Source organism: Salmo salar, chromosome 03, assembly GCF_965601325.2.
Source record: "Salmo salar chromosome 03, fSalSal1, whole genome shotgun sequence".
In the NCBI taxonomy this organism is placed as follows: Eukaryota; Metazoa; Chordata; class Actinopteri; order Salmoniformes; family Salmonidae; genus Salmo; species Salmo salar.
Window position 1 is genome coordinate 70,237,940 of NC_138293.1, and position 23,905 is coordinate 70,261,844.

The window sequence follows — 23,905 nt, forward strand, 5'->3', positions numbered from 1 at the left end:
TACGCTCTGCCTTGCGCTGACATAGATTCTGAATGTAAGTTGTAGGTGATGTAAAATTGCTGGACATCCTCCCTTTTTGCTAGCCACCATAATATGACACATTAGGAAATATGCAAATTAGACTTTACACCCTTACACCTCAAATGGAACCATATAAACCCCAAAATAGTGTTGTTTAACTATATAGGAGTTGAATTAACTCTTGCGATTGATTTGAGAGTAAACATTACTCTAAATAATTAACTCTAGAATACTGAACAACACTGCAGAGATTAAAAATAATTATTTTGAATTAATACTGTACAGAGTGAAACCCAATGAAGCAGAGTTAAATATCAACACTAAATTGAGCTTACACAACTCTGAAAAAATAACTCTATTGCCAGAGTAGGTTTTACATTATTTTCTGGTCAAATCCCTAAACCCTGAGTCTTCTTAGGAAGTGGAGGCACTGTTGCACTCTGCAGCAGACACTTTACTTGGACCTTCCAGTTCAGTACATTGTCCATGTGTGCACCCAGCTACTTGTAGGAACTAAGCTGTGCTATGTTAGCATTGTGGACAACCACAGGCAGGTGGTTGGCAACAGATTTGGGGTCAAACACCATCTCCTCTGTTTTCTTTACATTGAGGATACGATAGTGTTCATCACACCACTTGACAAACCTTTGAATTTCTGACCTGTACACGATAGTATCAGCATCTTTATACATCAGACCAAGGATGGCGGTGTCATCAGAAAACGTGACAATATAGTTATTAGGATTACTGCTAGTGTATTCAATTGTGTACAGTATGAATAAGATGGGTGAACTCCCACAACCCTGCGGGCCCCTGTGCTAATGTCTCTAGCCTCAGAGAGGATACTGTTAACACTAACCTGTTGAGTACAGCTAGTCAGGAATGAGTGGTTCCACCTTATGATACAGGGGTTAACACCTGTCTGCTTTAACTGTCTGAGTAGGACATGTGGCTGTATTGTGTTAAACGCTGAACTGAAATCATGAAATAACAGTGTAGCATAGGCCTTGGGGTTTTCCAGATGCTTAACAATGAGATGCACTATGGTGTTGATTGCATCATCTTGTCTCACAACTTTTCTTATAGGCAAATTGCTAAGGATGTAACACAGGGTTCACATCTGAACGGAGCTCGCACACCATGATCTTTTGCCTTATTTTTACAGGTGTGCTTGAAGACTCTAGTGACAATTATAGGGTTGATTTCCAACCTATGAACACAATAATCAATAACAATGGAGCCAATCACATTATCACACTCAACAGAGAAGTCATGTACATCAAACCTTGTATAAAAAAAACATTTAATTCATTGGCTTTGGTCAGCTCATCTGGTGTGTGCAAGGATTTATTTTGCAGGGTTCATGTTGGTGATTGTTCTCATCGATTCCCACAATTTTTTTTTGTTCTTTGTAAGGAACTATTTGTTCCCACTGATTCCATGTGTTGTTTCCTTGTCTCTCTGAGCATTTGGTTGAGCTCCTTTTGCACCCATTTCAGTTGTTGTTTGTCCTTGATTTTGAATGGTTGCCTCTTGCTTCTTGCCTCTTGCAGTTGTTCCAGTCCTTGACCTCATTTGTGAAGTAGGGTGTGTTGTTTGGGTATGCCTTTTGTCTTTTGGGGTATCAGAGTCAACACAGAAATGTATGTAGTCTGTGACAACCTCTGCTAACTTGTGCATGTCTAACTCATGAAAAATGTCCCAATCTGGACACAGAACATCCCTTAAGTGATTCTATACTGTCCTCATTCCAGACATTCACAGATTTCACTAGGGGTTTACTGTTCTTGAGAGCTGTACAGTAGGTGGGAATGAGCTGGACAGTGTTGTGACCAAGTTAGACAGGGGTGGTTTGGCTCTAGCTGTGTAAAGGAGATTGAGGATGTACTGAGAGCTTCTAGTGAACAGAGAACCTAGCCTACAAGAAAAGGACGGCTATGGAAGGAAAGATGCATTTTCTATTCATAGAAAGGTGGAAATGAAAGAAGGCCTGACTGAGACTGAAAAGTGAGTTGGTTAGGATGAAAACAAGTCAGCAATGGTGATGTTTTCCCTCTGTGGAAAGGGTTCTACATGGATCCTAAAAGGGTTCTACCTGGAACCAAAAAGGGTTCTTCAAAGCGTTCTCCTATCGGGACAGCCGAATAACCTTTTTAGGTTCTACAGTACATAGTGTATGTTCACATAAATTGCAGCCAAGACTGGAATTTTCATTTAATTTCCGTGGCCATACTTCTTTTCATAGATAGATTGCATGTCTGCTCATTTTATTCTCAAGCTACCAGCATAATATTTGATAGACATCGTATACCAACTGGGGTCATTTTGACCCCAAGAAGAAACTATTGGAAAAAGCATCAATCACAGCAAAATATCAACTTATGTTTTATCAAAACATCATAAAACATTTGATACATGTTATCTGAAATAAAATATGACCAGAATAGACTGTTATTTTAGCAAAATTACAGTTAATCAGCATATTCTGTCAAACATATATATGCATTTTTCCTTTATAAAATGTGCAGCTTTTTCCACATTAGTACAATCCACATTAGTACTAAAAAGCTAATTTACCGTAATTTAATTATAGTATCATTTAGTTTTCAGAATTTTCCACAATAGTACAATCCACATTAGTACTAAAAAGCTAATTTACCGTAATTTAATTATAGTATCATTTAGTTTTCAGAATTTTTAAGTAAATATTAATTGTGTCATATTCATGTGGTAAAAATTATCATACTTTAAAGGGGCAGTAAAGCAACATTTTAAATTCATTTTATTGACAAAAAAGGATTCAATTCACTTCAAAAAGTGATTCTGAGAGACAATGACCAAAACTATAGCAAAAAGCATGCCCACATCTAAGTCACTACAAACCAAAGTATATAGCACCAAACATATACTTCCAAGTTGCACATATAGAATATTGGAGGATATTATAGGAATTCTGGTATTTATATCGTATTTTCAGTAGAATAAGTATTTTTTTGGAGAATACACACCAATACAACACTATGTGTACATTTAGAGGGTAGCTGGTTTCTGTATTATAGTTTTACCAAGTATTCATAGCATTGACATACTTTTATCAGCTGTTTTAACAACAACTAAGCATGTATGTGGTCTTACCTAGTTATAACCATTTATAACCATAGGCCCTAAAATAACTACATTTCGGGGGATATACACACCAATACAGCTCTCTATGTAGATTCAGAGCCTATCTGAGTTCTGTATTTCAGTTCTATCAAGTATTGATACCATTGCCAGACCTTGTATACCTTTGGCAAATGTTATATATAAAAAATAAGGTCATTTTGGTTTTGAACACGGTCATATGATGCATGGTATAGAAAAGTTACATCTTAGGAGAGTACATGCGGAGCTCTGCAGATGATCTGTCTATCTAGTCAAAATCCCTGACACAGGTCCCCCTCCACCCTCTGGTGGTATGGTTAACAGGTCCCCCTCCACTCTCTGGTGGTATGGTTAACAGGTCCCCCTCCACTCTCTGGTGGTATGATTAACAGGTCCCCCTCCACTCTCTGGTGGTATGGTTAACAGGTCCCCCTCCACTCTCTGGTGGTATGGTTAACAGGTCCCCCTCCACTCTCTGGTGGTATGGTTAACAGGTCCCCCTCCACTCTCTGGTGGTATGGTTAACAGGTCCCCCTCCACTCTCTGGTGGTATGGTTAACAGGTCCCCCTCCACTCTCTGGTGGTATGGTTAACAGGTCCCCCTCCACTCTCTGGTGGTATGGTTAACAGGTCCCCCTCCACTCTCTGGTGGTATGGTTAACAGGTCCCTCTCCACTCTCTGGTGGTATGGTTAACAGGTCCCCCTCCACTCTCTGGTGGTATGGTTAACAGGTCCCCCTCCACTCTCTGGTGGTATGGTTAACAGGTCCCCCTCCACCCTCTGGTGGTATGGTTAACAGGTCCCCCTCCACTCTCTGGTGGTATGGTTAACAGGTCCCCCTCCACTCTCTGGTGGTATGGTTAACTTGTTATTATGTCTCCAGAGAAACCTAGATTCAAATAAAGGTATTTATCCAATTACTATAGGCAGAAGTATATGTTTTTGGCTGAGGTCAAAATTATCCCAAATTACTTACATTTTTAAATAGTCCATATTGATACAGAAACACTAAACAATTATTTAGATTTATTAAGAACAAGTTGATTGACAAAGTCATAAAACATTTGAGGAATTTAATAAACAAACTTTGGGCCGTAATAACAAAAATATGCCCCTGGGGTCAAAATGGCCCCAGTTAGTAGCTTAAGATTTAAAATACTGGTCTATTCTCAGACTGATCTGGAGAGAGTAGAGTACAACTTGACCAAAGAAAAAGAACATTAGAAATTGTCGTCCACAAAACAAACATACTAATTTCCCCATGATACATTTACATTTAGATTGAATATGAAATACTGTACTGGACAGCCTGGAAACATTGTTATTTATTTCAGATAAAAAATGTGTATCTGGGATATAAATCAACCAGAAAACATATCAGTGATAACATATCCAACAACAATTTCATGGCATGAAATAAGAGTTTCCCTGCGAAACAGAATTGAGCAAAGAGGACTTAAAAATGCATGTTAAACACAATCATTACATTATACATATTGAGTACTTTTTGAATTCTTTCTGAACTTTCTCAATTTGGATAGAAATCTGTGTAATTTCACCCACACTTCAGAGAAAATATATGTTAGCCTACACAGTAAAAAAATGAAAAAACCCCAGAAGGACATGAAATTTAGCTAATGTGTGAACTTTGATTCACTCAACAATCTTTACTCACAGTGATATGAATGTATAAAAACTTGTTGAGTGGAATTACTAATTCATGTGTGCCCTTGAAAGGCAACACTGTATGTTGGTTCAGCTATATGCCCAAATGTTGAGCAAACACACAATGCTATTGCAGCCTTACAGTTGTATGGTGAATCAACAAACTCTGCTCAAAGTGAGCTGAATTTGAACAAGCTTGTTGAGTAAAATTACAAATGTATGTTTTCTCAAAACTACTCAAAACCATTTCCCAGCATGCTCTATCGCAGGTTGATTTTAAATATTGTTTGTTTCAATACCTGTGTTTTTGCATTGATTGGTTCATTAATCTTATCCTACACAAACATAAATAACATACATTTTTCTAATCTAATCCAAGCTGTTAGTAGTCTTAATAATTCATCTTCCATACGCCTACCCTGGCCATCATTCTCAATGCAGTTTGCAGGTAAATAAATGTTCCAATTGTTGGATATCCTCACTCTGGCTGGATTCTAAAAGGGATTAAACAAAACTTTGCAAGCCAGAATGTGACTTGCAGGCTTAATACAGCCTATAAACCAGGAGTTTCAGACCACTGTGCTAGGGTGTAACTAGGCCCTCAAAGAAAATCCTTATGATATATGTAATGTATTGTCATAAAGCGTTTCATTTTACACTGGGAAATATGCAAACAATTCTATGTTGAATCAACTGGAATGCTATTTTGTTGCGCAAACTCACAATCCTGTTGCAGCTGAAAGCCTTAAAATTGTACAATGAATACAAATAATTACAGTGTGCTTTATGGTCAAATTATTTTTCTCCATCTCTCATTTATCTCTCTTTCCTTTCCCTCCTCCTCTGCATTTCTCTCACTTTGCCTCTCCAACTTCTCAAGTCCAGCCTTCCGTTCCTATTTATTTACCCTCCCACCAGCCCTCCTCTTCCCCTTTACGCTTCGTCCTCTGTCACTCTCTTCTTCCTGTTGCCTTCTACGTTTCTGTGCGTTTTTAGAACCTATTCTCTTTTCTCTCTCCCGTCTATCGCCCCATTCCTTGCTCCTCCCCTGTCTTTTATACTATTTCGCGGCAATCTCTTTAAATTCCGTATCCCACCTCTAAAAACAATAAACTGTCTTAACTCTTGATTTCTTTGGCTTATCGGAAAGTATGATGTCAAGGCAATACCCCATCTGAAATGCCATCCAGTGCGTCTCTGGACGCCTGAAGCAGCACATAGATTTGGTAAAGGCAATTTTCTGTTATTTTCTCTAGTATTGAAAGAGGGGACAGAGGGTGTGTAGCCCACTGTGATATACGCCAATACAGTCCTGTGGTCACTGGTCTTAACCAATGATTGAATGGTTTTAACCTGATAATAAATAGTTGATCTCCAGTCTGCTTTCAACGTCCAGCTCCACGGGAACTGTCACCGGTGAGTTACGACTTTATTATAGCCTGTATTCAGAAGTCAGGAGAGATCTTCGAAGTGCTGTGAGTTGTGGTCCGTTTAAATTGAATCATTGTAGGTTTATTGACTATTTTATTCTTTTTTTTATTATTATTATTTCTAGTGAATTCTGACTGGGCTAATGCATTTTCTCTTCGAATGACGTTCTAAATATTTGTCATGAATTAGCCAAGGGATTCAGCAACATGAGACAAATAATATAAAAACTGTTTTGAATGACACTGTTAGAGAAAAATATATAGTTTATTCGTCTGCAACATCATAGTACCCATAAAGGCCAATCAATTGTTCAATTATTGTTTCCGGCCCCATTAGCCGTTATTTTGCAGTTCGTGGTGAGTTCTTTCTGGGAAAGTTTGAGTAGAAGAGATATGCGTTTTTCGCGCCAGTTAATGACATGTCATTATTCAATGAGTCGGTGTTTGTTGTCTGAACGTCCTCTGATCCTTATTTTTTGTATTTATTTAACTTGGCAAGTCAGTTAAGAACAAATTCTTAATTACAATGACGGCCTACCCTAGCCAAATCATAACCCAGACGACGCTGGGCCAATTGTGCGTCTCCCTATGGGACTCCCAATCACAGCCAGTTGTGATACAGCCTGCAATCGAACCAGGGTCTGTAGTGACGCCTCTAGCAATGAGATGCAGTGCCTTAGACCACTGCGCCATTCGGGAGCCCACCCAAGGACAATAAACTGGTCTTCTGGTTCCGAACAATGACCTCCAATTCTGTCTCACAGCATTATATGATGTGTGTCACTATCAGAAGCAGAATAAAGATATGCACATGACAATTATGAGATAAGTGGGTATATGACCTTTGATCATATTGCATTGTGTACTCAACAAGGCTAAGGAAAGATGTACAGACCTATTTGTATTCTATATAAACAAACAATGGAGTAAAAATATGTTTAATACTATCGTGTCAATCTCACTGAATGTTAGACCTGATTGCATGGTATACAAAGCTCCTATCAATTTGAGAGTGCTTACTTTTCCTCAGCCCCCTCCCTCATCTTATCAGTCAGGAGTTTTGAAATCACAGATTTGCCTTTAAAGCATGTTATTGACAAATGTTTGAGAGTTGCAATTGGCAGAACACAGAGAAGAAACATTTCACCAAGAGTGTGATACTGTCCAGAATGGGAGAAGAATGAGGAAGTTCTGATAATGCAGTGATAATGAGAATCTAGTGGGACAGATGACGTTGTTATGTTGTTTGTTCCCTCTGTAAACTCTGTCCTTGCTCTAGTGTTTGTTCCTCCTCTATTTGGATACATATTATCCATCCGTTCTCTCAGCCTGTCCAATATAACATTATGGACACAGAGAACTTGGTCTCTTGTTAAAGACTCCGTCTAGACCACTGCATTAATCACTCTCTTTTCCCCCTCAGGATGTCGCATGAGGGACTCTCCCATTGAATTCACTCCTGGAGAATAGTCATGATGGTGTCAGCGACAGGGTGGATTCTCTTCTGCCTCTTGCTACTGGGGGAGAGAACAGCACGTAAGGGAAACAAGACATTTACATTGACATTTTAGGGGGGGGGGGGGGGGTTCATGAAAGGCCATTTTTATTTCTATGGGGGGGGTGCTGTGGGATTCTTTAAGATATTCTTTGAAGAGGTAGGAGACAGTTATAGAGGTACTGTTAATTCTACGGGATGTTTCCATACTGAATAGTACAACTTTACTACTTTCTCTCAAAAGTACCTCCCAGAGTGACTCTGCCTTCAAAGAGCTATGTATCAAATGTCAGATTTTGGTTTAGCAAAGTGAAAGTGGAATATTCAGAGGCGTAAAAATAAAACTTTGAAAGTTCAGTCAGGGGGCACTCCCCAGTTAGCTCTGTTCAGTCCGAGAACAACAAGCTGTCTTTTAGTAATAGTGGGCCAACAGCCACTGACTGGAAGAAGAGAGCAAGAACCAGAGACAGACTGAGACGTAGACAGAGAGGCTGAGTGAGAGGGCTTGTCTGAGACCAGAGCAGTCGAGTGGAGCACTAGTGTGTTTATGTGGTGGATTGACAGAGACGTGTTGCTCCTGTTTGTCAGTGAGAGCAGAGAGTCTGCTGCTGACCCCTTCCATCCTGCCTATTACCAAACCTCATACCAAGTTCAGATGGTCTCACTGTGATGTCTTTTTCAGGGACATCAAGTGTTTTCTTTTTCATTTTATCTCTCCCACCAGAGACCCAATCTATATTAGTTTGTCCTCAATGTTCCCTGTAAACAGAGTATACAGCCGTAGCTCCATTTGACTGACCTCTGGTTGTCTTTACAACTGTGCAGTTGACTGTGGGGAACTGCAGTGCTCTCTGTCTCCAGCGGGGGAGCATCACCCTGTGCAGGGGCTGTTGGAGCGCTTTGAGGCCGGCCCGGGCTGTGCAGCCAGAGAGAGCGGGGAGAAAGAGACCCATGTGATCGCTGTGGGGAGAGGGACACGCAGCCCTGACAAACAGGTGCTCCCTCTCTGTTCCTCACAGTAGGACACACCCACACCCACTCCCAATACGCTGTTCCTCCCTGCCCTGACCCCCTCTCCTCCCTTCTAGGTGACTGTGCTCCTGAGACCCCTGTCTCTGACTCATCCCCCCCGTCAAACCCTCATCCTGGTACTGAGCTCCAAGCAACCAGTGCGCTGGTGGCTGGAGGCTGAGAGACTACCCCCGGATCTGCCTGTGCTGGTGCAGGTCAGTCTGTGATGACATGCTCGTGTGGTGTGTGTGTACCTCTTTTAGTCATTCATCTGTCATTCACCCCCCAAAAAAACTGTTTTGATGAGAGTATTTGCTTCCTCCCGTGAGGAACGGATAAAAGTACTGACCCCTCCCGTGTGTTTGTGTGTATGTCTGTGCAAGTGTGTTGTTTTAGAAACATAGGCCCCCACAAATGAATGTTTCTATTACTATGTGTTGTCATGTGTCTCTCTGTAACCACAGTACCCCCCCTTTGCCCCAGGTCTCTCCTAACTCTACAGTGCAGCCCTACAGTCTGGCTGTGCAGGTGCAGCCTGTGCCCTCTCTGCCTTTCCGTCCGCAGGCTTTGCTGCGCTGGGCAATGTATCGCCATGGCTCCCTGTCCTCCCTCACACACACAGCCAGTGCCAACCGCGTCTACGTCCGCGTGGGCGAGGGTGAGCCAGCCCCCCACACACACACACACACACACATACAACTAATACACGACCCTGGTCTTTCTGACCTCTCTCCCTCTACAACCAAGTCTCCCCTCTGCCCTCCAGATACCACCATGCCCCGCGTGTGCCAGCTGCAGTCTCTGTTCCTGTCACACAACTACCTGACCTCTGACCTGCAGCCACAGGAAGTACAGGGCTGTGCTCCAGTTGGCGGAGGCGACCCAGAAGTACATGTCATCAAGCTCCATTCAGCAGGGTCAGGGCTTTGTGGGTAAGTTTAGGACGTCTCCAGCATTTGAAGAAAATCATGTGGAGTATATCAATCTCTGAAGCTGTTCAAGTAATATAATGTTGAGCTATTGAGTTATCCCTTAATCATTTTATAAGCAGTTTCTCCCTGTCTATGCTATTCAGTGACCTGTCTCTTCCTCTATCCCAGCTCTCTGCAGGTGGAGGTGACTATTTCTCTGGTGCCCCCAGTGGCCAATGCTGGGTGGCACAAGTTGGTGCTGATCCTCACTAGTGCCGTTCCAGTCAACTGGGCTCTCACAGTCCCAGGGCTCCGGGGACACATCTCTGTCTATGTGAGGACCCTATCCAGTAAAACTTGACACATTATGGTATTTCTCTTATTATGTGGGCTAGAATGGGTCCTTCACCTGTTCTGGAGTTTGGTATACAAGTCATAAAAGTGTTATAAGTAAAAAATAATGATGAAATGGACAAAATAGCTAAATAAATGAAAGGAGCAATACAATCATTGAGTGAAGGCCAAGCTAAACGTGATTTCAAAACCTCAAAGTGAGTTCAAAATATCAATGGACATATCTCTCAGGTTATCTTGTTGTTAAATAAACACATTCAACTTGGCTTTGACAGGGCTTGCCAGGTTATCTTGTAATACAAACATCCCATTTATGCATTTTCTGACCATTTTTCTATCTCCCTTGTTCTTTCCTCTCAGTCCTCCAACAGCGTGTCCCCACTCTACCCTCCAGAGCCTGGCCTGACACTGACTAGCATGCTCACCTCTGACCTCTCTACCACCCATGACCTTTTGAGCTGGGCCAATCAGAGTGGCTTTCCCAAAGTGGCCTCATACACAGAGGCTGACCTGGCCAATCACTTTGTGATCAGACTGGCTGGGGGAGGGACAGGTCAGGACCTGTGTGTGTCTCTTGTGTCCCTCATTGTGTGAGTGAACTGGATGGTTTATTTTGTGTTTCCTAACAGTGTGTTTGTGTTGGTGTTTCTCCTGATTAATTATGTTGTCTCCCTATATTGAAGGTCATGTTATCCCTAAAAAGGTGCTGTTCTGTGTGTTAGCACACCTCTCTCTCTTTCTCTCCCTTCCCACAGAAGGTGGCCCCCCTGTGCGTATGCTGGATGGCAGGCCCCCTTGGGTCCAGGAGCGCAGGCTGAGACAGTGGCTGAGTGAGGGAGGTGGAAGGACCAGTGGGGGCTGGGAGGCCGTCAGTGTGCAGTGTCAGGACGGACGACTCAACGTGGCCGTGGACAGACACATTCTGCAGGTCACTTTCACTATGTGGTTGTACTGGTAATTTAGCGTGTTAGCGAGGTTATGGTTGTACTGGTAGTTTAGCGTGTTAGGTGTTAGCGGGGTTATGGTTGTACTGGTAGTTTAGTGTGTTAGCGAGGTTATGGTTGAACTGGTAGTTTAGTGTGTTAGCGAGGTTATGGTTGAACTGGTAGTTTAGCGTGTTAGCGAGGTTATGGTTGTACTGGTAGTTTAGCGTGTTAGCGAGGTTATGGTTGTACTGGTAGTTTAGTGTGTTAGCCTGTTAGCGAGGTTATGGCATACAAATACCAATATACTGCATGTAGACCTACAGTGTATTGTAGGTTCTTATGATGGTACTTAGTGTAGCTTTTGTGATGCTCTCTTTCACACAGACCCTGTCTCTCCCGGTGTCAGAGGTGACACTGCGGGATCCTCAGTGCCTGGCCCAGTCCAACAGCAGCCATTTCTTGTTGGCATTCCCGGTCATTTCCTGTGGGACTGAAGGGCTGCTGCAGGGAGAGCCCAGAGGGGTACAGTACAAAAACGCGGTAAGACAGAGAGGTGGTTTTAAGGGGTAAAATATCTGCAGAGAACATTTTAACATGTTTTGTGAAATGTTTCTGCAATGTTTGTCTCACCATGTTTTGCAATGTTTTTGTCTCACCAAAATGGAGTCCAAAATGGTAATTGAACCATGCGTGCAGTCGTTTACAAGTGATTCTGTGCTAAACAAGGTCAGCAGAAAGAGAAAGAGCTGTGTAATTGGGACGTCCGGCAGCCTCATCAGAGAGGCAGATCTGATGGGGAGATAGAGCAGGGATGGGCTTCTCTTAGGTGGGGAGGGGGAGATGGAGGTCACTATGGAGCCCCACACTGTGTGTGTGTGTCTCTGTGTCTGTATCTGTGTGTGAGATTGAGAGAGATGGCGAGAGATGCACCGTAGAAAGGCAGAGGACGAGAGTAGAAGAGCAGTGCTGTAATTGTGTTGTTGTTTGTTAGTGTGATCTGAAGGGCCCCTGAGGTTGTGTAAGTAGTCTGTCTTATCTCCCCCAGGCGCCACATGGGTGACCTAGTGTCCGGAACACTGCTGATCAACCTGAGTGTAGCTAGGCCTGGGGACGGGAGTGTGGGAGCAGGGGGCTGGAGGGAGGGAGGGAGGGAAGTGGGAGTGATGGAGGTCTGGGAGGAAAGGGAGCGGGAGGGAGGGAGGGAGGGAGGGTAGTGGGAGTGATGGAGGTCTGGGAGGAAAGGGAGCAGGAGAGGAGGGAGGCAGTGAGACAGACATGTAGCATGTGAATGAACTACGATCTGCTAATATATCTACTGACCTCTCACTGACCTCTCACTGACCTATCTGCTCTAGTGTTTCAACTCTTACAGTACATGACTTGCCATGTTTTGTGTCTATCCATCCTCTCAGGTTTTGCTATGGAGAAACAAGCCTCTGGTTGCCGTGGGCAATGAGACAGACGAGGAGCCCACAGAGTGGACTCCACTGGTCATACATGTGAGATGATACAGGTTGTGTGTTTGTGTGTGTGTGGTCCATTTTCACCACATATTAGTGTGTGTTTGTTGTGTGTGTGAGACAGAGACATGTATATCTATGCTTGTCCTTATCATTCCATACATCTCCCTCTTTTCCATTGTCCTCTTAGTTCAGCTGTTTTGCTGCAGTCCCCAGTGTCCCAAGCCTTCCTGTGGAGCAGCCCACTCTGCAGGGGCCGGAGCCCCTCCCAAGGGCCAGGGCCGGCCCACTGGTCTCACTGCAGCTGTTTGTTACAGAGGGCTATGAGCAGAGGCAGACCGGTCCTTGTACCATCACCGCTGACAACCGTGTCTATGTGGAGGTCAGTTTGCCTAGCTATGTGTGTGTGTTTAATTCTGTCTGTCTGTCTGTCTGTCTGTCTGTCTGTCTGTCTGTCTGTCTGTCTGTCTGTCTGTCTGTCTGTCTGTCTGTCTGTCTGTCTGTCTGTCTGTCTGTCTGTCTGTCTGTCTGTCTGTCTGTCTGTCTGTCTGTCTGTCTGTCTGTCTGTCTGTCTGTCTGTCTGTCTAGCTGCTGATGTAGCTCCTGCTGCAAGTGCTACTTGTGTTTCTCCCTCTGCTAGTCTTCTACAGTATCAGCTGCCTCAAGCCCAGAGAAGACTTCCTCCAGAAGGCTATTATAATCACATCTAGATATGTCACAATAAGTCCTTTCTATAAGAACTCTGTAGCCCTGCTATTACAGCACTAGAGCACAGCAGGTTGTAACAGAGTACTACAAATTACAGTACTAGTGTAATTACAATACTTAAATATCAACTCAGTAATAAGACCATGGTAAAGTAATGTGTTACCCATATTTTCTCTGACTGTTTTTGCCAAGCTTTCCGCCAAGGGAGCTCTTGGTGGGGGTGTGGAGGTGCGGTCCTGCATGGTGTCTCCCCTATCAGACCCCCGTGTGTCCCCTGGCTGGTCAGTCATTAGAGACAGCTGCTCCACTGACTCCTCACTGACACTCAGCAACATGACACATGGCCAAGAGGATGAGGAGGAAGAGGAGGATGAGGAGGAATTTTATGAAGAGGAAGAGGAGGTACCTACAGTCCTATCATTCAGGCATCCAGGAAGGGCTTGGAGGAACAAAGCAGGATTGAGAAAAAGAGAACACGGTGGGAAGAGGGGACGAGGAGGACGAGCCAAAAGGAAGGAGAGCGATGGAGGAATGGGAGGAGAGGAGGACCAGATACACAGGCTGAGGTTCAGTTTTGTCCTTCGGCCCATCTACAACAACTCTGTCCAGTTCCTGCACTGTCGCATCCGTCTGTGTGGCCCTGAGTCAGTGACCCAGGGGCCTCCAACGGCCATAATACAGAGTGGCTGTCTGAATCCCTGGGGCCTCCGTATCCCTGCCCTCGTATCTAGACTACCCAACCAACAGGTACAGTACATGTTCTATATTCAGAATGGCTAGTAGTATTAATGACTAATAGTAATGACTTACCCTCAGTGGCGGTTCCAGCTTGTATGGCTCCCTTCAGCGCCCCCCACCCCCAGCAACAACAAAAAAGAACCATTCTGCACTGGCATTTTTATTCAGACATTTGGAATAACACATCACAAATAAATAATCCTAACATTTAAAACTATATAAGTATAAAAAATGTATACAAAAATAAGACTAATATCAAAATGAAGTAACAAAGACAAATGGAAACAAATTTGTGTTGATTTGGCACCAGTGCATCAATACATTACCCATCCCCCAACACTGTCAACAAAGAGTCAAGTCTAAACCAATTCACCTTGGTGGTGTGCAGACTGGTTTTATATTATTCTTAATGATTTTGCACAAACCAGAAAAATGTCTGTGAAACTATATATTCACAGTATTATGAATTAATTGTGATTTATTTAGTAGCATTTCGTAGTGTGACTGATTTTAATAATTGCGTTAGTACTGTACAAAGTTAGAGGTGCACTATTTGATAGATTCCCCCGCTCCCCCTACCTCGGGCTTCCAGTGGGGAGACCTGAGATCAACATACCCCCCTCCACATCTCGAACTTCTGAGTGGGAGACCTTCCCAGGCAGTAGCCTGCCTAGCTCACAGACTAGAATCAGGGCGCCCACACCGACAAGGTTAATTGACCCACAGTCTCACACGGTGACATGATATTATTGACGTGACGTGCAAATGAGCGATAGAAAACCGATCGTGCAAATGTCACCATTTCGATTTTTTTTTGCGCGGGCACCCCGTGCCGCTCACGGCAAGATGCCGCCCTGGGCGGATGCCAATGTCGCCTATACCTAAATCCGCCACTGCTTATATTCCTCTCTTCTCTCTGTCAGTGTGAGTACAGAAACTTCTCCAGACCCATGCTGGTCTATCAGCCTGTTGGTGTGGCCAGACAGCTGGCGCCACCTGCTGGTGAGTAGTAGATGGTCATTGGTGGTGTGGTCCACCTCATTACATGGGCCTGAAGTAATTCACTTTCACTCTGTAAAAGGGTGTTTCTCTCTTCTTATCCAACTCTCTTTTTCTCTCTCTAGGTCAGAGAGGTCAAATGCCCAGTGTGTCTCAGCTACCCAAGCCTATCCCAGCCCACAGCAGTAAGTAACTTTAACCCTAGCCTCAACCCTAACCCTAGCGGTTCAACCCTAACCCTAGCCTCAACCCTAACCCTAGCGGTTCATTCCTAACCCTAGCGGTTCAACCCTAACCCTAGCCTCAACCCTAACCCTAGCGGTTCAACCCTAACCCTAGCGGTTCAATCTAACCCTAGCCTCAACCCTAACCCTAGCCTCAACCCTAACCCTAGCGGTTCAATCTAACCCTAGCCTCAACCCTAACCCTAGCGGTTCAACCCTAACCCTAGCGGTTCAATCTAACCCTAGCCTCAACCCTAACCCTAGCGGTTCAATCTAACCCTAGCCTCAACCCTAACCCTAGCGGTTCAATCTAACCCTAGCCTCAACCCTAACCCTAGCGGTTCAACCCTAACCCTAGCCTCAGTCCTAACCCTAGCGGTTCAATCTAACCCTAGCCTCAACCCTAACCCTAGCGGTTCAATCTAACCCTAGCCTCAACCCTAACCCTAGCCTCAACTCTAACCCTAGCGGTTCAATCTAACCCTAGCCTCAACCCTAACCCTAGCGGTTCAACCCTAACCCTAGCGGTTCAATCTAACCCTAGCCTCAACCCTAACCCTAGCGGTTCAACCCTAACCCTAGCCTCAACCCTAACCCTAGCGGTTCATTCCAAGCCCTAGCGGTTCAACTCTAACCCTAGCCTCAACCCTAACCCTAGCCTCAACCCTAACCCTAGCCTCAACTCTAACCCTAGCCTCAACCCTAACCCTAGCGCCTCAACCCTAACCCTAGCGGTTCAACCCTAACCCTAGCGGTTCAACCCTAACCCTAGCGGTTCAACCCTAACCCTAGCCTCATTCCTAACCCTAGCCTCAACCCTAACCCTAGCCTCAACCCTAACCCTAGCGGTTCAACCCTAACCCTAGCAGTTCAACCCTAACCCTAGCGGTTCAACCCTAACCCTAGCGGTTCAACCCTAACCCTAGCTTCATGTCCACACCCGGTTCAACCCTAACCATAATATCAACTCCTGGATGTTCCTACACGTGTGTATTATCACAACAGTGATAGTAACTGGGATTTGGCTTAACTACTACTTTTCCCTCCCATGTTTTTGTCACCCAGGCTCTGGGGTAGACACAGGCTCAGTGTTGGGGATTGTGTTTGTTGCTTTCCTTCTGGGCATCAGCCTGATGGGGGCGCTGTGGTACATCTACTCTCACACAGGTAACCACACAGGACAGTTCCTAAAGTCTATCCTGGACCAAAGGCCAAAATACTGAGCTATACCACCATATTCACAAATGAACAGAGAACATTCTATACCTGCTGCTACTGTTTATTATCTGTCACTTTATTTCTAGTTATATGTACATATCTACCTCAATTACCTCGTAACCCTGCACATCGACTCGGTACTGGTTCCCCTTATATAAAGCCAAGTTATCGTTACTCATTTTATTATTTCTCTATTTTCTTTCTCTCTGCATTGTTGGGAAGGGCCCGTAAGTAAGCATTTCACTGTTAGTCTACACCTGTTGTTTTTTCGAAGCATGTGACGAATAACATTTGATTTTATTTAACCTAGTGTAAGAGAAGATACTATGACAACTTTCTTACTATTTGAGAGAAATACTGGGTTTATTCACCATGTATAAATGTTAGTGACACACTTGACATGTGATTGGTTGCAGGGGCTCCTCCACCAACCAGAAGAGGGGGCCTGATCGAGAATACTAACCCTGCCTTATTAGACTCTTCCAACAGCTCTGTGTAGAGGTGAGATGGAACGTGATAAGAGTGGAACAACACACACAGCAGCTGGGAGACCACAAAGTAAAGAGAATGTCAAATTTAGACTAGTATTCTATAGACTTATCATGGTGTCACTAGCGCCCTTTGTGAATTAGTCAAGCACCTGCAGATTGCAATAGTGATATCTCGTATCATGTGTAAGAAATACAATATTATCATTCTCTATCTCATTTTCAGTGTTTCCTCTGGTAAATCTGAGACGGAGGGTAAACTGGGACAGAAGATGAAACACCTGGTGTGTGTCTGTGAGTGTGTCAGACCTGGGTTGAAATACATGCGTATTTAAGTATTTGTTATTTAAATACTTATTTTCTGTGTATTTTTGTATTTTCAAATAATCAGCTATTTTTACTTGAAGTATTTAAAAATAACTTCCTATAAATAGCTGAAATTATTTTCAAATACATTATTTCAAAAACCCAAGGACCAAACAGACCTGGGTTCAAATGCATGCAGTATTTTAATATTTGTATTTGAAAATAGTTGAGCATTTCCAAATTCATTCCAATATTTAAGTACTGAAAAATATACAGATACTTACTTCGAAATGTCTTTGAAAGTAATTGAAATACCCTAAATAGTTTTTGAACCCATGTCTGGTGTGTGTAAATACATATACACTGAGTATACAAAACATTGAGAAAACCTGCTCTTTCCATGACATAGACTGACCAGGTGAATCCAAGTGAAAGTTATGATCCCTTATTGATGTCCCTTGTTAAATCCACTTCAATCAGTGTAGATGAAGAGGAGGAGACAGGTTAAAGAAGGATTTTTAAGCATTGAGACAATTGAGACATGGATTGTGTATGTGTGAAATTCAGAGAGTGAATGGGCAAGACTAAATATTTAAGTGCCTTTGAATGGGGAATGGTAGTAGGTGCCAGGGACACCAGTTTGTGTCAAGAATTGCAACGCTGCTGAGTTTTTCACCCCCTGCAGTTTCCCGTGTGTATCAAGAATGGTCCACTACCTAAAGGACACAACTGTGGGAAGCATTGGAGTCAACATGGGCTAGCATCCCTGTAGAACGCTTTCGATACCTTGTACAGTCCATGCCCCAACTAATTAAGGCTGTTCTGGGGGCAAAAGGGGGGGGGGGGTGCAACTCAATATTAGGAATGTGTCCTTAATGTTTTGTATACTTGGTGTACACATGCTTGTAGCAATGAGATGTGTAAAGGTCTGAAAGACTGAGACTACATGAATGTCTACACGTACATGGCCTCAGCAACTCCTCAAAGTGTTGGAAGAAATACTATTCAGTGCATCTGATCCATTACACTGTATCTACAATGTCATAACCTGGGCTCATAGAATGGAATGGTGTGATTACTGGCTATAGGACGAGCATCAATCTGAACCTAGTCTAATGTTAAAACAGAAATAAGCACTACAGAGTTTAAAGAGGAGGAACACATGAAGTCAAATATATGTCATGAGTAGAATATGTGTGAGGGGAATTGTCATTATCCAGATCCTTATTGTATATATCTATGTTGTAACTGTGACCCTTTGTTTGATATTATCTGTGCTGTTGCTATTTAAATTAAATATCTGTGACTGAGTTTTTGTGTTTTATCTTCAAATAAAGTGCGGGTGAGAACAATGAATGACGCCCCAGAAATTCTAAACTTAAACAGAGTATTTAATTTTTTATATCTAAATCTCTTTTAATATATACTCATGCTGACCAGGCTGTGACACTGAAAATATACAGTCACGTTGTCTCATAATTGTGGAGCATCATTTCAACATAATCATTGTCTCTCTCTGCTCGTACTGCAGTCATGTTCCACATGGCCTGAATGTATATTATTATCCCCTTGGGTGGGCTGCCACAGTGAAGTGAAAATGGCAGCCTCATTCATACACCAACAATGGGAGCTACAATTGCAATGGCTCTCTGAGGAAAATTGATAATTACAGTGGGAAATAGGGGTTTGCTTTGTCACTCTACAAACCACCGGTTTTTAATAAGGCGTCTTTTAGACATACAGCACAGTAGAGACCAGGGCCTAAAGGGCTGGATTCAATCCGTAGCGTTAAAGTGTGACTGACATTTAAAGGCAAAGTTTCCGTGTTGGCGGAGACAGCATTCATGGTAAACGTTGCATATGTTGGCTCAATCGAAAATTACCTTTACATTTCAACCGGCTAAAATGCTGAACTTCTGCGCTATGGATGGAATCCAGCTCGTACACTATATATGACATTGCTAGAGATGTTAACAAAGTGATCAGGTCCCCTCAAGGCACTATCCAAACGGTCAACCTGAAAAGCTGTGAGCGAAAGCAAATCCACAAAAACAAATGCCCAAATAACTTGAACACAAGTAATGTGCTTAGCCTCAGTCACTGATCAAAGTACCATATAAAAACAGTACTGCAAATACCGGTCAACAATCTCTATACAAAGCACTCATTCTTGTGCTACATACAGTACTTGTGTAATACAAATCTTCATTATACCTGTGGCCTCAGCTCTGTGTGTACATGCTGCTATGGACACATTGCGTCTCCTGGTGGCGCTGTAGGTCCAGTCTGCGCTGGAAGCTGCTTTGGCAGTGCGTGCAGCTGAAGGGCCAGTAGCTGCTGTGTTTACGGCTGTGGGTGATGAGGTTGGAGCTCTGGCTGAAGGCCTTGCCACACACCTGGCACACATGAGGCTTCTCACCTGAGACAGACAGGGACAGACAGCAGGACAGACAGGGACAGACAGCAGGACATGACATGGAATTCAAGAAGAGAGATACTCTGTGACAGCAGCCAGTGTGTAGGGCAGAATCCTAACGTCAGATGTAAGCGACCTTTGCAAAATGTGTATGTCAGTTGTACTATAATGTACACACACCAGCTGACCTATGTTCAACACACACTATGCTCATTTGTGTATGTGTCCTTACAGTGTACCTCCCCGCACCTAAAATCAAATAAAATATATTTGTATTGGTCACATACACATGGTTAGCAGATGTTAATGCGAGTGTCACGAAATGCTTGTGCTTCTAGTTCCAACAGTGCGCTAATATCTAACAAGTAATCTAACAATTCCCCAACAACTACCTAATACACACAAATCTAAAGAGATGGAATAAGAATATGTACATATAAATATATGGATGAGCGATGGCCGAGCGGCATAGGCAAGATGCAATAGATGGTATAAGATACAGTATATACATATACCAGTGTGTATGAAGGTGTGTTTCTTCATGTCTGACTTCTGGTGGAACCTCTTGCCACAGTACTGGCAGGGGTAGGGCCTGGTGTCAGAGTGAATGAGCAGGTGGGTGGACAGGGTGGAGGAGCGCTTGAATACCTTCCCACACACCTTACAGCTATAGCTACGCTCCTGGAACACACACATTAACAGAGATGTGGTTAGGATTTTACCATTTAGTATTTTTATATAGTTTGTGTTGGGAAGTGGAGAGACCTCCACCAATGTACTTCTGCCAGATATACCTTTGGTCTTCCGTACATGCCCAGAGTTTGTTTTAACTCGTATGGGTGCTCTGGGGCTTTGGCTGATGTGGCCAATGGGACTGCATGCACGCATGCATGTGACCTGAGTAAATTAGTCTTCAGTACAGCTCCTGAGGACAAAACCTGAGAAAAGAGAAAGCTAAGAGTAACAGCAGCTGTAGCTCATACTCCCAGAGATGTCAACCATATTCAACACAATTACCCCTCACAGCCTCTATTCTCACATCAAACTAATCTGCTGTTATGTCATTTTCTGACATGTCACAGAGCCCTGTCGAGTACAATTTCTACCACTCTACTGTCACTCTTGTCTCAGGTCACAAACACCAAACAGTATCTCATTTATTCTATTTTAGTCATGCCTGAAGTGGTTTGCATGGTTTGGAACCACACACTTTTGGTCGATACACCCTATAAGGGTGGATGTGCTGTTCTGATTATATTGTAATTCCTGACCCTTGCTGGTTCTTCTTACCTTTTCACAGAGGGGGCATGGGTTGGTGGAATTGAGGTCCATATGTGTCCTGTGGCACAGTAAGACATGGACCAGTTTCTCCAGCTCCCTCTCTCTGTCAGGGCGCCGGGGCCAGTGTAGGGACCAGGGCAGGGCAGACTCGGAAGGCTCGACACCATCGTACCCTTGGGTTTCTGCGGAGTAAGTGGCATACTAGTAGATTGAGTTTGAAATTTGATAAATTTGGATTTGATAAAGATGGTTATGAAAATCAAATTGAGGCAATTTGAGGTGTTTAACGCAATGGAATACAAATAAATACAAATATCTACATCTACTTATTTATTATTTACAATAAATAGAATGTAGAGCCATAAAGTCAGGATGCGTCGGATACCTGCAGACCAGCTGGTGCAGCGGTCAGCTGGCGAGGTGCTGTGTGGTCTGGTTGCCATGGCATCCCAGCTAGGACAGGGGTAGTCCAGGGTGTCCTTGACTTCTGACCCTGAGTACAGGTTGCCCTGGTCCTCCTGGAAGGGGCTCCGATGTGGGGACCTTACTTCCTGCCATGCCCTGTTCTGCCTGTCGTGATGATTTGTATGAGGTTGTGGCTGGTCAGGGTTTGTGAGTCTGGTGCCTTTAGAGAAGCAAGGGGGATGAGATCCTGGTCTCTTACTCTTGACCAGGAATGAGCGAGGCATGACAGAGCTGAGGCAAGGGGAAGGTGCAGAGCATAAGAGAGATAAATACCTACAGAACAGACAAGAGACGAGGGGTCATTCAAAATTCATTCACAACTTAATGACAGATTATTTGACAAAGTGTTCCTCTGTACTAAAGAACAACAACGAACTAATATTATTTATAGATTTTTAATTTCATTTTTCTACAAATACCAATGCCCTAAAGACATACATTGAGTATACCAAACAACACCAACAACACGTTCCTAATATTGAGTTGCACTCAATTCGTCGGGGCATGGACTCTATAAGGTGTGAAAAGCGTTCCACAGGAATGCTGGCCCATGTTGACTCCAATGCTTCCCACAGTTGTGTCCTTTAGGTAGTGGACCATTCTTGATACACACGGGAAGCTGTTGAGTGTGAAAAACCCAGTAGCCTTGCAGTACTTTACACAACCGGTGCACCGGTCACCTACTACCATACCCTGTTCAAAGGCACTTAAATGTTTTGTCTTGTCCATTCACCCTCTGAATGGCACATATAAACAATCCATGTCTCAATTATCTCATGGCTTCTTTAACCTGTCTCCTCCCCTTCATCTACAGTGATTGAAGTGACATCGTTAAGGGATCATAGCTTTCACCTGGATTTACCTGGTCACTCTACTGTATGTCATGAAAAAAGAACCTGTTCCTAATGTTTTGTACACTCAGTATATTTATCCACAGAATCATTCACCTCACTTACAGAATTTCTGGAGAATGTGAAATGTGTTTGGATCGTAATGACATTTTGCTGCAACTAAGTAATGCACAGTAATGCACATAAAAAAGTTTGATATATAAATATGTGTTTCTACTGTAAGAGATAGTGAAATTAGAGATAATACAATTTTTGATAACATTAACTTTCATTAATGCATTTTCCACGTAATGTAACATAGTCATTCACCAAATTTTTGAAAAATGTATTATCTCTAAAAATTGCTCTGTGAAAATATACAATTACAGATTGGCACACATTTACACACATCACACTTATAGTGAACTGTAATGTCACTCATGTTGCTCTGCGTTAGTATTCCTTATCTTCATATGTAAATGTGAAACACACACACACCTGTTGATAAATATTCAGTTAAAATGCCAAATCCTGTGGTTTGGGTAAGAAATGCGTCAAAGCCACCTGCACACTGTTTAAAACAAAAAACTTTCAAAAGCAGGTCTTTCTCTGAGGACTACTCTACTCCGGCATTGTTTTAATGTCAAGCAATTCAAACTGAAATCTCACGATCTGTTGTGATAAATACATTTGGAGCTATTTACTAAATAGATCTACGTCTCTATAAGTTTTCAAAAGTTTCTAAATATGACACGTAACCAAATCATACATAAAATAGCATACAATCCTACCATACAATGCAATCAAATTACAAATGTAACATATTTCCTTTGCAATTCTCCTAATGATATTCACAATTCTACACATTATCAGAATATATTTTTTTACCATTGATCACCTAGCTGTATATTAATAAACGACACAAACTTTTGCAAAAACAATAACCTATTTTGGTCAGTTTCCAGTCAAGCTCAATCATAAAAATATCTAATATTTTTTATTGCTCGTCAGTTAAAAGTATTAAAATGATTAATATCTGTACTGAATTGATCCTCAAATTCTATAAAAATCATGCAAAACAACACTAATCTCATTATAAAGTTGAAATCTGGAGGAAGGCTGAATTCTTTAACTTACCACTTGTATGTACAGTTGAATCTGGAGTGGTTGCTATCTCTTTGGTGTCAGTAACATCCCCTTTTCTTTTCCCTCTCCCCCATTAACTGATGACATGACAGAAAACAATTGATTTGGTTTGATTTTGAAGCAGTTGCTGAACAAAGGATTGTGGGAAAGCTCAACAAAAAGAAAACACCAGCCAACCTTTACAGTGCATTCAAAGTCTATACCTCTCAGCGTACAATTCAAAGCATTTACCTAAAGGCTAGAAATTAAAAATGTTAATCTATTAAGCTCATACTGTAACATTAATTTGGCTCTTACACACATAATTACAGTATGTGACAATGATGCATAATATTGGTTATTTTTCAAGATTTATTCTAATCTACACCAGAGATTTTCTAATCAGAAATAGTCTATCAGCTAGATAAACTGTTTTTCTTTGTTTTAGTTTTTGATTGAATAAAACAAATCTGATTTTCCCAGTTGTTAACCAACTTCTGTAATGGAAACACGTGCTCGGTGTTCAACTTGTTGTTTGCACCTTGCCTGTTGTCTTACCTCTAGAGAGGACTGATCCTGCTACCGTACACAAGAAAGGACCAAGCACACATTCAAACCTGTCCATCTTGATCTGAGAGTCAATGTTTTATGCTACTGAGTCACAGGTAATTTGGAGATACCGGTAGCAA

The 23,905-nt window shown here is 42.8% G+C and overlaps 2 protein-coding genes across 4 annotated transcripts; one reads left to right on the forward strand and one right to left on the reverse strand.

Moving 5' to 3' along the window:
* The first annotated feature begins 5,592 nt into the window (after nucleotides 1-5,592).
* On the forward strand, nucleotides 5,593-18,410 carry LOC106601339 (transforming growth factor beta receptor type 3). Of its 2 annotated transcripts, XM_045716131.2 has the most exons (19): nucleotides 5,593-6,057; nucleotides 6,199-6,247; nucleotides 7,685-7,797; nucleotides 8,582-8,751; nucleotides 8,845-8,982; nucleotides 9,251-9,425; nucleotides 9,534-9,699; nucleotides 9,868-10,012; nucleotides 10,393-10,585; nucleotides 10,788-10,960; nucleotides 11,343-11,498; nucleotides 12,371-12,457; nucleotides 12,609-12,800; nucleotides 13,319-13,873; nucleotides 14,788-14,866; nucleotides 14,989-15,048; nucleotides 16,153-16,254; nucleotides 16,722-16,806; nucleotides 17,020-18,410. In XM_045716131.2, exons 3-18 carry the CDS (start codon nucleotides 7,734-7,736, stop codon nucleotides 16,802-16,804), a joined length of 2,538 nt encoding a protein of 845 aa, XP_045572087.1. In that variant the 5' UTR covers nucleotides 5,593-6,057; nucleotides 6,199-6,247; nucleotides 7,685-7,733; the 3' UTR covers nucleotides 16,805-16,806; nucleotides 17,020-18,410. The 2 variants fall into 2 exon arrangements, with proteins under 2 accessions (XP_045572087.1, XP_045572085.1); XM_045716129.2 differs by lacking the exon at nucleotides 6,199-6,247 and having other exon boundaries at nucleotides 5,594-6,057.
* A 62-nt stretch (nucleotides 18,411-18,472) lies between these two features.
* Nucleotides 18,473-23,319, reverse strand: gfi1b (Zinc finger protein Gfi-1b). 2 transcript variants are annotated; one of them, XM_014193405.3, is made up of 6 exons: nucleotides 23,229-23,319; nucleotides 21,182-21,534; nucleotides 20,806-20,978; nucleotides 20,310-20,453; nucleotides 20,031-20,196; nucleotides 18,478-19,518 (listed from the first exon to the last, which is right to left on the reverse strand). In XM_014193405.3, the coding sequence occupies exons 2-6, from the start codon at nucleotides 21,483-21,485 to the stop codon at nucleotides 19,322-19,324; spliced, it is 984 nt and encodes a 327-aa protein (XP_014048880.1). In that variant the 5' UTR covers nucleotides 21,486-21,534; nucleotides 23,229-23,319; the 3' UTR covers nucleotides 18,478-19,321.
* Nucleotides 23,320-23,905: the final 586 nt, after the last annotated feature.